The sequence below is a fragment of the Poecile atricapillus genome, chromosome W (genome assembly GCF_030490865.1).
Source record: "Poecile atricapillus isolate bPoeAtr1 chromosome W, bPoeAtr1.hap1, whole genome shotgun sequence".
NCBI lineage: Eukaryota > Metazoa > Chordata > Aves > Passeriformes > Paridae > Poecile > Poecile atricapillus.
Window position 1 is genome coordinate 12828478 of NC_081288.1, and position 14199 is coordinate 12842676.

The window sequence follows — 14199 nt, forward strand, 5'->3', positions numbered from 1 at the left end:
TGACTATTTTGTGGAAAGACGCAGGTTAAGCCCACACAGATACGCAGCTGCAAGCACTACAGCTATCTTTTTAAATAGACCCAGTATTTTCAAAGAAAACTATGTTCAAACAAGTCTCCTAACAGGATAGTTGTTATATGGGGATACCCACAGCCGGCTCTTGCTTGTTACCTGTGGTAAGGTGGGATTAACAACAGGAATGATGTGCTTCTGCTTCTCTGACAAAATGATGATGTCGTCGATGGCCCACTGATCGTACCCTTCCCCTGAGAACACTGGCTGCCACCAGCGAAACCTGGTACAAGGGGTCTTGGCAGCAGCTGGCAGCTCCAGATAGACAAACCTGAGGAACACAAATTGAGCAGGACTTCAGAGAACACAGTTTGTAGAAGAATATATCACACAACAGGGAAAAGAGGCAGGAAAGGCAGCATCTATCTTATGTGTACAAGTCCTCGGAAATTTGTGTGTCTAGAGAAAGGCAATGGAGCTGGGGAAGGGTCTAAGAGAGTAATTCATAAGAGCTTCACCTGAGGAAATTTGGGTTGTTTAGTCTGGAGAAAAGGAGGCTCAGCAGACACCTCATTGCTCTCTACAACGACCTGAAAGGAGGTTGTAGTGAGATGGGAATCGGCCTCTTCTCCCAGGCAACCGGGGACATGAGTACATTGCCTCAAACTCTGCCAGGAGAGATTCAGGTTGGGCAACAGGTAGAGTTTCTCTGCTGAAAATGTGTGGCCTTTGGAGCTCCCTGGGCTGCCCAGGGACCTGGAAATCTTCAGAAAAACCCTGGATATGGCACTTAGTGCTGTAATTTAATTGATATGGTGATGTTGGGTCAAAGGTTGGATTTCATGATCTTGGAGGTCTTTTCCAACTTTAGTGATCTATGATGCTATTGTTCTATTTTTTTCCATATATCTAGATACCTATTTAGATGCTGAATATCAAGAAGCCTTTGTTCTTCTTGTCTGTGAAGAATGTAAACTCTTCAAGACAATGTCTGTTTTTTATGCTCTATTACTATATTGCCAAACACAATAAGGAACTGATTTGAGCTCTAGCTTTGAATCAAACTATTCAGCTGATCCATGTTCATCAAGTATTAATGTTTTTCTGATGCCAGGAAGTAATAGTGGCATATCCTAGAAAAATTAATTTCTCATTCTCTTCTGCTGATTGGTCCTATTTGTAGACAAAAGCATCCTGCTGTTACAATGCAATAGATTATGTAGCAGTTTTCTTTGGGTAAAAATATTTCAGGCCTGCTATAAAGATCTTTGTAAAAGAACTTCAGGTCTGCTCAGTTTGCTTTATGTTCAACTTAAAAAAACACCTTACAAAAATTATGTTAAAGAAAAGTTCAAGTTTCAAGCCTAATCATACTTATGTCAAAAAGTACAAGTCCAGTATATCATATACATATCCAGTATAAGTGCCCAGTCCTATTTCAGACAGCTTATATATATGCATACATACATACATATATATATACATACAATCCTTTATACATACAAACTCTCTATATCACATTTTATTGTACCATGTACTCCGCTTCACTTGCCAGTTAGGCATAGAGAGGAGAAGGAATTCTTTTTCAGTTCTTTTCAAGAGAATTCTTAGGTTTACTGTTGGAGAATAGGAATTGGAAAATGAGATCTGGACCACATTTGAAACAAGAGAAAAATAAATCTGCATAGTTATGTTCAGTAAGGACCAGCACTCTTCTGGTGCTCAGAAGGGCAAATGTTTTGTCTAAAAATGTGTTGGATAGTCCATCATTGAAGCTTTCGTTATTTAGCTTCTTTGTTGGGTGTGTCCTGTAATTTTGACCAAGAAGAGACCAAAGCAGTCACCTAGTAGATGAGGGGAAGGGGGTAGCCATAGTTTGGATTTTAGTAAGGCTTTTGATACTGCACCTCACAGTGTCTTTATGGACAAGGTGTCCACCTGTGGGATGAGTAGGTTCACAATGTGCTGGGTGAAGGCCTGGATGAGGGGGTAGAATTCAAAGGGTTGTAGTGAATGGGGTCACATCTGCCTGGTGACTGGACACCAGCAGTGCTCCTCAGGTTCAATCCAAGGACAGTCCTGTTCAAGGCATTTATCAGTAATATGGATGCAGGAGTTGAATGCACCCTTTTGCTGATGATACAAGCTGGGAGGTTCCATTAGCTCTCTTGAGGGTCAAGAGGTCTTGCAGAGGAATCTTGACAGAATGGAGCATTGGGATTGATTCATGGGATAAAATTTAACAAGCGGAAATGTCGATTCTGCATCGAGGATGGAGTAACACTGAGCACAGTTTTAGGTCCCTTCTACCTGAAATATTCTATTCTATTCTATTCTATTCTATTCTATTCTATTCTATTCTATTCTATTCTATTCTATTCTATTCTATTCTATTCTATTCTATTCTATTCTATTCTATTCTATTCTATTCTATTCTATTCTATTCTATTCTATTCTATTCTATTCTATTCTATTCTATTCTATTCTATTCTATTCTATTCTATTCTATTCTATTCTATTCTATTCTATTCTATTCTATTCTATTCTATTCTATTCTATTCTATTCTATTCTATGCCATGCCATGCCATGCCATGCCATGCCATGCCATTCCACTCCATTCTATTATATTCTATTCTCAAGAGTTTTATACTTGCAAGAGCCTAGATGACCTCTAGAAAAGAATAGTCAGCCAAGTAGTTACAGAAATCCTTCTGAAAGCATTGTTCATTGCAATGCAAAATTACAAGATGAGAAGATAAAATTATTTGCATGTTGAAAAGACATGGACTGCAGGTAATAGAAATCAGATTTACATCTATGAAGACAAATACAGAAAATTTAAATTTTCACTGACAAGGAATTTGACAGTGAATTAGAATGGCTGAACATGATTTCTTCTCCCTAAATATTTATTTAAAGGAGCTTTTGCTTCATATGACATTAATACATGTTCAGTAGATCTGAAACCAGAGTCAGAGGAAATTAAAAATTTCTACACCTCTTTTGGGCAATTTCTGTATTTGCTTGCTAATGTTTTGCAGATATTAGCATTTTAGTAATGTTTCACATAGGAGATAAGTGATAGGAAATTTTATATTTTACTTCAGATTTAAAGGCCCACTTTCATTCCATTTTTCATTACTAGTGACAGGAGTTTACTGTGCCAGCCAGAAAAAGTTTCTATATAATGGTGACTTCTAAGCATTATAACTTTAAATTTTTTATTCATGTTTTCATAAGTTGAGAAATATATATTTTAAAAAGCTGATGCCATATGGGTTGGTTAATTTAAATCAAAATTATACCTGGGTTTGCTGAAGTCAGAGAAATACATTTCTGCTAGTAGCTGCCAATTGATCCCGCCGTTATTGCTGTACTGCAGCAGCACACCTTCTTCTCTGCTGTCAGGTTTATTGCAAGAAGAAGTCTCTCCTCCAATCTGGATGTAAAACTGTACAAAATCCACCCATGTTGTGTCCAAATCCCAGCTTACCAACTGTCTTTTTCCAGCCTACAATACAAAGAGCAGAGGGACAGTAATAATTTTAATTATGGCACCTTCACAATGAATGGGCATATTTAAAGTCCATCACAGATGAATATTACACACAAAATTACACAACATGGAGGACATTGACTTCTGTATCAAACTGGCATTTTTTGTCTCTCAGTTGTTCTGCTTGGCCATCCTTTATGTCACCCAGATTTGATCCCACAAGAACTTTATTATTAGATTCCAACACACAATGTGACTTCACAACACAATTTCCACACAAGAATTTAATCTCATTTCCCCATGGTCTCAAGTGACTTCAGAGAACAAAGAGCAGGTGCTGGATATCCTGAATCAACCCAGGCTAAATTTTTAAGTATTCAGCTTTCTATTGATAATGGATAGAGCAGTAAAAGGCCATTTCTCTAGTCTTACTTCCCTGGTCAAATCTTGCACTGCACAGGGCTACCCAATCACCTGAAATCAGCTCCTATAATACCTTGCTTAAAGTCCATCTCCTACACAAGAACCAGGGAGCAGCATTTTCTCTTCATGCTTCAGCTGAATAAGATTTGTTCCTATGCAAAACTATATTCTTTTCCTAGTAAGCATTGTAAATCAGGAGTGTCTCAACTAAAACCTGTGGATTTAGTTTCAAGTTTAAATGAGCATAGCTGAGAGAAACAAATAGCCTTGTAAAATTTAGTGAACAGCTTTTCCAAGTATGTTTTTGAACTTAAGAGGTCAACATGGTCACACTATGCATATTCAGAAGACAGAGCATATTCATCTAAAAAAAACTTTAAGGTTTAAGAGCCTTTTATTGTAACAGAAATTATCCCATACCCCTCTTCCCTTTGTGCCCTGGGGCTTGAGGCTGAACCTGTGGACTTGCACATCACCAAACCTACAAGATGCTGATAAGGAATACAAAGCTGCCTGTGACAAGGCAGGACACAGGATGAGAGCAGTGTCCCCAGAGAGGTGCCCTGCATGCCCTGCATCTGGCACAGCCCTGCCCCAGCACAGCATCCTGCTGCCACAAAGGGCAAAGCCATTTGTGTAGAGGTGGAGAGAGCATGTAGGGATTGTATTTCTGCATTTACTAAAGTAGCTGAAACCTGGCACCATCCCCCAAAATGGACCAGGACTGCTCATCATGACTACTGTTTCTAATTCCCCTAAAAAAAAAAAAAAAAAAAGAGGGTTTCTGTCCATCTCCAAGCATAAAACAGTTTATAAAAGGAAAACCAAGGCTAAGTTATGACACCTATGTTTTAAGTAATGTTTGTGTTTTTCTCTCTCACTTGTACATTTAGGATCTTTACGACAAATTTCCAAACAAACTTGAGATAAGCAAGTGACGTAATCTAGCTGGACACAAGTAACAAGATTTAGGAGCTGAGATTTAAAATACTATCTGTGTTTTTTAATAAGGTGACAGATGAATTTAAATCCTGTTTCATTCATCCTCTTTCTTCTTTCTACACAGCTGAGGGTAAACCCAGCAGAGATAAATGTCTACTGCTTTCCTTCTCAGAACATATTATTTTTGCTGGTGTAACAGCCTGGTTGCTGAGCTCATTTGCAAACCCTACCAAATAGGCCACCTCACACTGTGAGTCTGACTTCTGGAAGCTGAATACATGGGGGTCTGAAGTTTTGTTGGCTTGTACCATTGATGACAAGGCAGTAAAATCTGTGAAGAATCCTTTGACTCGCAAAAAGCTTATACAGCATGCAATCATACTGATTTCGTCTGGAATTGTTCTTGTTGTTTTGGTTTATTTGGTCATTTATTCCCAGCTGAGATGGGAATTCCCTCCTGGATGGTGCCCTGAGAGTGAGAACTCAGTCTTGGATGCAAAGCTTCCTGGTACAGCCCCACATGGCTAATGCTGGCCAAGGTGACACTGATAATCTTTCTGGGTAGCTTGCTTTCAGCTTCATAGGAGACACTGGAATTTGAAACTATCACCACCAAATCAAGCCAGTAAAGGGTAATTAAGCTGCAAACACCCTTGCTGGCCATGGGCTGGTGTGTCTTGGCTAGCTGGGGGCACCCAGCATACTGACCTGCAGTGGGTAAAGCTCTGCCTCTAAAACTATTAGAGGTGGGTTTCCATATCTGCACCCCACAGCAGCTCTGCCTGCCAAAGGGGAAATCACAGAACCAGGTTAATTGAGAGAGGGTATGAGTGACATGAAGCCTTGGGGGAATTGCAGGGGCTAATTGAAAGAGCTCTGAATTGTGAACACACCTACAATTGATTAAAATGAGCTGTAAAACAAAAGATAGAGGGTTGTCAGAACGAAGCCAACATTAATTCTGGCAGCAATAATTGATTATGGCAGCAAACATTAGACATTCAAATAAAAAGTGGCTGTTTGAGCAAATGAAAAGAAATGTGAATATGAGCTCCCCAAAACAATACAGAACTGTTTGGCAACTATAAAAATAATTTTTTATTATCTACCAGTATGGCCCCTTGGCACCTTGAGAAAGATCTAAACAGAAATTAAATAAACCACCTTCTGTTGACAGCACAGACTGCTACTTCTCAAGAAATGAGTGATAACATAACCCTTAGAGATCAATAGAAAGAAGCCAAGAATTTCTAAATGAGTTTTTCACTCCTCCTTAGCAGGAATCAGAAGAAAGATCATAGCAGGTTAATTCTAATTTAGCAAACTACTTTTGAGAAACTTGGCATAAGGAACCAAGCCAGAAGGAAAAACATCTAACAGGGAAGACAATTATGCATAAAAATCCAATTATCACAATTAGCTAGTTATACTGATTGGTCTATTACGAAATTTTCAGTGCAGAGCTCTATTTCCAGGGGAGCTGGATGTGAGACTATGTAGGAGTGCTGAAAATTATTTCATGGGTTAGATTTTTGTAATGAGGTAAACAACACACAATTACACAGTGTTGCATATTGGGTTATTCTTCTGGGACTAATCTGACTTTCATGACAGCAGTGGCAGTTTGATCAAACTTTTAAAAGAAAGCACATAGCTGCATTTATACACTTCCTTTCAATTAAGAACAAAACAAACCTTAGTACTAGACCTGAGGAGCAACAATACAAAAATAAATCTGTGATTACAATGCATAATCTTACATCTGGTCATAAAGATCTCTTTTTATTTTAGCTATAATTGCTACTAATTAGCAGAATTCCCTATATCTCCTTCCTGTTCTATTATTGTTTTTGTCTGCAAAGTATCCAAGTTATACAAAAGAATATACTCCTTCTGGTTAAACATTTTCTAAAAGCCTGAAAAAACAGGTTTTCTCAATGGTCCTGTTGCTGTGACCTCAAATTAAGCTGCTTGTGCCCCAGAAAGCCAACCTTTCCCTATCTCTTACCCAGGGCAGTACAGAAGAAACAAATGGGAGCTGCTGGATGTTGCGAACTGAATCTTAAAGAAGATGATGTACAAGTAAGACATTGTGAATTTACACGCTTCCCAGCACACTGGCAATTTATTACCTTTCATTACAGCTGCAATTTCTTGAATACATCGTGCTTGTGTCTTTCCCTATCTCTTTTGACTGCTTTGTTCTTTACCTGCAGAGCACAGCTGTGCTGTTTAACGCTCTTCTAATACTACGGGCAGCTTTCTGCCGCCTCCCTTTTCTTTGCCACACAGCCACAGAAACCTACAGTATGTGCCTTTATCAGACTCCCAGCCCTCTGGAGTACCTTGTTGAAGTAAAGAGAGGAGCCAGATGAGATGACCCCACAGCCCTCCTCAGGCTTGACGATCTCTCCCCCAATAACTTCCTGCCACTCTGTCTTCAGGGTATCTGCATTCTCAAAATCAGACATGATGGTTGAAGAGAGGGAATTTTCAGGCTGACATTCAGTGCCCCGAAACCCTGAATCACACCTGGAAGGAAGCATAAGCAAAACAATTTTTAAGGACTTTATCTGACACTAACAATTAGTTAAGGTAGCATGCTGACCTTATGAAATTCAATTTATTATAATAGCAAATATATTTATTATATAATAAATTTATTATAATTAACAAATCATTCTGGGACTGCAGTTTTGCATTGTGGAAACAAGCCAAAATAACTACTGTCTGCTAATGCTGCTTGAATGGTCAGCTCCTCATAGTGCTTTTGTTTTTCTAATGTTTCGTCCAAAAATAAGAACAACAGCCAAGAAAAGGAAAGTATGGAAAATAGTAGGGTACCTGAAGATCAGGAGAGCATTGTTAAGAGGGACTGACAAATGCTTCATACCTGCAAACACCGTGGTCACACCAGCCATGCCCACTGCACATGTTGGGACACTGCTGGCCGATGTAGATGTTGTCCAAGGCCCACTCATCCTGGGCTGTGTAGTAGCACTGACTCCAGCGGAAACGTGTGGCACTGGACCTTAAAATCAATAACAATGCATTCATTTTCGATTCTTTACAGAATGGCAGGAAAAGAGGTAAAATGTAACAACAACAACAAAATAAAGTGAAGTTAGTATCCCAGTCACAGCCTAGGGTGCAAAGGCTGGACCAGTCAAAGACAGATTCTTGCAATTTAACTTTCTAGATGATGCCACTCACTGCACAGGGCTATTTAATGGCCTTTCCAGTGATTGATGACTGATGACAGTTATATTTCTGAGGAAAAGCACATTGCAGGGGTTTTGAGCATTATTTTAAGGTAAGCCTAGATATGAATATTACTGGATTTTTATTGTGTTATAGTTGCATAATTGGAAAGGTGAATCTAGGGCATGATTTTGGTTTTTTTATTTTTGGTCACAGTTAACAGGTCATAAACTGTCTAAAGAGGTTTCTCCTGATATTTATTAAAGTTCTTGAGTGTAAGTGAATACCAACTATTTCCATTCAACAATAGTTGACTCTTTTTCTTAGATATAATTTTTTTTTTTTGTCAGGATGATCCTAAACTAGATTTTGCTCACATATCGCTAATGACACTGAGAGCACAAGTTTTTGACAAAGGTCCTGTTTCATTGCACCTATTTTTTTTCCACACTGCAAACAGCTTGCTCTTGGCCACCAACCCAAAATCTGTAACACCCAAAGTTCATGGTGGTGAATCATCAAATCAAATTTCTTGCCTAAATAAACTCTGGATATTTGTAATATTCTTCAAGCACAAAACCTTGCTTTAGCTTCTCCTTTCTAAATAGTTTTATCATTCACAGCTTGTTTTTCTTTACAATAGTGAAGTCAGCTAATATTATCCATTAAAAACTCTTCCTGTTGGGCCTTTAGGAGATTGTCCAATGGAACATTGACATTTTCCATGGGAGTGACTCCTGCTAGCCAAACCCAGCCTGACACCCACCAACCTCAAAAACCAAGGCTGGAGAAGAAAGTGAATCATGAGAAAAGCAATCTTTGTTATCATGAAGCCTTTTCAAGTTGCCCTGCCGAACTGGGCACATCCAACAGGTCACAGACACTGACTGGTGGCCACTCCCAAAGGGAGGACACAGAGACCTTCCACATGTGTCAGAGTGAGATTAAGAAAAATTCATTGCATGTGAAGTGAAACAAAGGTGGGAAATTGTTCTTCATGGAGGAGTGAAAGGAGCTGTGCTGGCTGCACAACCGGTCTGGGTAAAAAGGGGTGGTGGTGGCAATGTGGGCACTGAGGCTGGATTGCACTTTTGTGGAGGAGTAGGACACAGAAAGCAAGGCTGACTGAAGAGAATTAAAAATCCAGTTTCAAAATGGGACAGGACTATGTCTGGCCAAGGGCTGGTTGGGGGTGCTGAGGATGAGAAGCAGGTGGTTCCTATTAGAAGCTTCTTTTCTAGCTTGTTTCTGAGCCATATGGTTACTTAATGATGGCACAGGATATAATGCTGTTACTCTTCTTTGAGATACAAAGCCCTTTCCCCACCCCCAATAATTTATGTAGAATAAGACTTATTAAAATGAATATTGTAAAGGTGGCTGAGCCACCTGCTCACACGTATGGAAGTGAAAAAACGAATAGAGCAGGCCTGTGCAGCTGAAGTGGACAGAGTGTCAGAGCAATTAGCCACTCGGGCACATATGAGAAGTTTGGTACATGTGTGGATAAATTTTTAAAATATCAGTTTGGAATTTCTTTAAAAAACAAGTGAAGCTGCCCAAGGGCTTGATTTTTAATTGAAATGACCCTTGTTGCCTATTTTAAGTATCTGTTTGATATTGCAAATACTGTGAGCATTTTTACAGCACTCAGAGTTAATCTGCAGGGGCAAATCTGCTGATTAAATAGTCCCTCAGGATATAATGTATTGATGGGTTACATTACAAGAGCTATGAATTATCCATTAAAAGTGTACAGTGCCAGTAATCAGCACATGAAGGACTTCCTAAGCTTGTGTAGGCACAATGGGCAGTCAATATTGACTGCAATTATTTACTATTTATTTTTGGAGTGCTCTGAAGTCAGCACATCACTTTGGTGCTGAGGTTCATGTTCGCATCAATGGCACCACAGAGAGCCCTCACAGAGGCTGTAGGCTCTGGAAAGAGCTGTAATGACTGGTGTTAACTCTAATGTGTGCTGGGGAAAATGACAATACTGAAACCAAAGAACAGTGTTAGAGCAGGCAAACACTCCCCCTGTGAAATCCCAGCACAGTAAAGCTATCATGTTATTTTCCCAGGTAACAGGAGGGAGAGCACTGTGTTTGGGCATCTCTGTTTTTCATCAGGGAGGGTGTATGGGTGGAGTTGGGGTGTGAGACTCTGCAGCCCCGGGGTATTTACAGCAAACTGGGGGAGATTTACAGCGATACAGAGGCAATTTTGCCATGCCATGGAAGTCTCATGGTGCCCAGCAAGTGGTGGTGCCCCTCAAAGAGAGCTTGGTGTGGCATTGATGGCGTTGCCTCGGCTGCTCGCTGGCTGCTGGCAGGCGCAAACAACCCTGAAGGGTGGCTGTGCAGGGCTGGTCCTGGGCACAAGGCTCACACCTGACCTACACCAGCAGTGGGGAGAGCCCAGGCCTGAGCAGTGACAGAGGACACCTCTGTGCCCAGGGGAGCAGCACACATGAGCCCCAGCCGAGGAGATCCCTGTGCAGCTCTGCTTTGGGGCTGTTGCCAGGGCTGGGCGCGCACCGCAAGGCACAGAGCTGCACCGGAGCTGACAGCCCTTTGCTGGGGATCCTGTGGGTTTCACCTGACCGAAATGTTTCCCTGGAGAGCCTCATGGTCCCATTCCTGCTCCAGGGGACTGCCACCCTGCCAGGCACAGAGCTCCATCTGCCTCCTCGCGCTCCAGATGTTGGCTGCATGTCAAGCCAAGGGTGCTCTCAGCTCCGCTTGTTATTTAGAAGTGCCCCAGACGAATGCAGCGTTTGCAGGTTTGTTTCCCTCATTTGAGGGGAGGGGAGGAAGGAGGCTCATTACCACCTGGAGATGAACATGTGGCCACATCCCAGCAGGGAGGAGTTACTTTATCTGCAGACAGACAGCTCTGCCCTGGGGACAGCACAGCCCTGCCCTGGGGACAGCACAGCCCTGCCCTGGGGACAGCACAGCTCTACCCTGGGGACAGCACAGCCCTGCCCTGGGGACAGCACAGCTCTACCCTGGGGACAGCACAGCTCTGCCCTGGGGACAGCACAGCCCTGCCCTGGGGACAGCACAGCTCTACCCTGGGGACAGCACAGCTCTGCCCTGGGGACAGCACAGCCCTGCCCTGGGGACAGCACAACTCTGCCCTGGGGACAGCACAGCCCTGCCCTGGGGACAGCACAGCTCTGCCCTGGGGACACCTTTGCCACCACGGGAATCCCTTTGCCCCAAGCCTTAGGGGACAAGGGGCTGCCCTCACCTCCCCACCCAGGCTGCTGCCAGGGGTCCTGTGGGAAGCAGTGCCATTGTCACACGGCTGTGGGCAGGTAAAACTCTATGCATTCGGATTCCTCCCTGGGTGAGGGATAATGTGTGTGAGGCTGAATTGACAATTGTAAAAGCAATGCTGCTGAAAAACCAGTCCTGCTCCTGTTTTTGAAAGCTTTCCAAGGCTGCTCTGCTTCTCAAGGTAACAACAGCTTAAGAGGATTATGCTGTTAAAAATGGTAATCAACCATTTAAAAAAGCCATGTTAATTAAGAAAAGAGAATAAGGAGATGAGTGTCAGCTGCATTCTCAGTGATAAAACACTGGTTTTCTGGACAGTCACCATTTGGACATTATTGAAATGGGAAGTGCAGCACCGAGGAGCTATGAAAGCAGAATAAACTTCCCTAGCTCTTCATAGCTTCTTTTTTTTTTTTTTTTTTTTCTTTTCTTTCCTTTTTTTTTTTTTTTTAATGGGACTGAAAAGTAATCTGGCTCTCTAATGACATTATATCTAAGTCAGGTTGATGTCAAATAAAAGTCATTTTTGTTGTGTGACATTTTACATAAGCACAAGGAAATCGTCTCCCAGAAGTACTGTGAGTGAAATGATGTTCTGTTATAAAATTTTTCTGATATGTGAGTTAAAATAAAATCATTGCCTTCCCTCCTGATATTAAAAGCCTTAATGATCTAATGCAAATTTGTGGCTGATAAAATTATATTTGCTACCTTCTGAGTTACCATAATTACATTTACCCAATTATCCTGAAGCTCTCATTCAGTCATTAGGTGTTGATTTGTTTATGAAGTCAGCAACTGACAGCTGCTTGTATCTCATTAAAGCCTGTTCATATGTAAATGCCTTGCATGAAACTGAAATTAATTTTCATCAGTGTTAGAAATGTTCAGTTCAAGTACAATACAATTTCAGCAAGCAGGTGCTTACATTTCATTTCTTCAATACAACTCTCATTCTTGCAGGGGATTTTCTACCATCCCAAACCTCACGTAACATGGGGACTTTGTAAACTCATGCTTGCTAGATGCAGAACATCTACAGATCTGCAGAAATACCAGCACACCCAGGAAGTTTTACAAGAGAAATAGGTGCTGTTTTGAACAATTTTCCAGCTGCCTGAGCACAGTGCCGCAGCCTGACACCAGCCACACGCCCAAGGTGCAAACCCTCAGCTGAGAGCTCTGCATCCAGGGATAAAAGCTCCAGCAACCACAGCAGGGCTGCGCAGGGGTGTGAGGGCATGCCGAGGCCAGCAAGGGCCAGAACAAGGCTAATGAGACATTCCCAAGTCCTCGCTCAGGTGGTTTGTCTCCCTGGCTCTGTATTTGGTAGGCTTTGTCTTGTGTGCTTGAAACAGAAGGTCCAGGGATCTCTCCTCCTCACCCCAGTTTTGGGAAGGCAGACCTGGCTCTCCGCCTCTGCACTGTTCTTCCTGGCCATCACTAAGGTTTTGCCTCTGAGTGGTGGATGCAGGTGGGGAAGGGATAGGAGAAGGAGGGAGAGAGAAGCCCTGCAGAACACACTGCCAGGCCCTGGAACAGCGCTCTCTGTGTGGCTGGGCTGGCGGCGGAGAGCTGCACACCAAACTGTCACCAATAGTGCCCAGGCTTTGGAAACACAGAAACTTGCTCTCTGCTCACAGATCTGCTCTAAAAACCTGTAAAAAAATCCCCTTCCAATCTCAACCCAAAAATGCTGTTGAGCCCTTGGCCTGCTCCTAGCCAGTGGAAAGGAGCATTAGAAAGAGGGAAAGCAGTGAGAGACAGATGCGTGTGGTGTGCTGGATTGCGTTTGGTTGGGAACATGCAGCCAGCCTTCCTCTTCACCCTGATAACACAACACAGAAAATGTGTTCTATGAAGAGCAACGAGATTTTCTGTGGTAATTTGTGCCTTAATTACAAACAAAACTCTGCTAACAGACGGGAATCCCTTCAGATACCAGAGTGTGAAATATTTATGATTTGTGCACAGCATAGAACAGGAACCCGGCTATTACTTTATCATAATTTCTCCCTACAGTCTCCTAAATTAAAATGGAATTATATGCTTCTGTCACCTCATATGCAGAGAAAAATTAGTAGTAGATCCTAAAGAAAAAGAGGGCCACAACATTGGTATTTTCATCAAATACACAATGTATAATAACTTTGAGTACAGTAAATATTTTATAAATTAGGGATAACAGCCTACTTTAGATTGTAACCCACAAAGTTGTAGATGCTTTTTAAACTCTTAAGTGCCCAAGATTTTGCAGATGGTGGAACATAATGGCATGTAAGATTTACTACATTTATAATCTAACTACAAAGCAGTTACTTGTGGACTTATTTGCACCGTTTGGAATTATCTGATATGATATGTTCTAAGGATTCAATATTTGCCTTTGAGGTTTTGCCTAGAAATAGGAGATTCTGAATATTTGCTGTACTGTAAAAAGGGCCAGTGTGTTGAAAGAAGGTATCATTGTGGTGTGATTGATGGAAATAGGCTGTGCTGAGGCCATGCAGAGTGCAAAAAAATAATGATGAAAGATGGGGAAATACAATGATAACTTAATCTGAGCAAGCTCTCATTGCAATTGCTGTGATGGATTCAGGTCAAACATAATCAAAATGTAACTCTAATTGCGGTAATTAAATTCTCAAATGAAGGATGCCCTGAAGATTTTTGGGATTTATGACAACTTTTTATTTGTATGTTATAATAAAGATTTAAAAATAAACAATGACAGAAACAATTTAGTTAATAAACACAAATTTTAGGGGAGGCAAATCAAGTTTGATTACAAGAAGATGAATAGGCTTTCTGTTAATTTTTGTTTCTCTTTTTTTTGC

General features: G+C 41.4%; 1 protein-coding gene across 1 annotated transcript in view; it reads right to left on the reverse strand.

The window, feature by feature from the left end:
* Positions 1-14199, reverse strand: part of LOC131591457 (reelin-like) — a 225268-nt gene that overhangs the window by 62432 nt on the left and 148637 nt on the right. The window contains exons 22-25 of the mRNA XM_058862180.1: positions 7768-7905; positions 7220-7406; positions 3319-3524; positions 172-343 (exon numbers count right to left, since the gene is read on the reverse strand). Of these exons, the coding sequence (XP_058718163.1) occupies positions 172-343; positions 3319-3524; positions 7220-7406; positions 7768-7905 (703 nt within the window). The remainder of the gene's footprint in view (positions 1-171; positions 344-3318; positions 3525-7219; positions 7407-7767; positions 7906-14199) is intronic.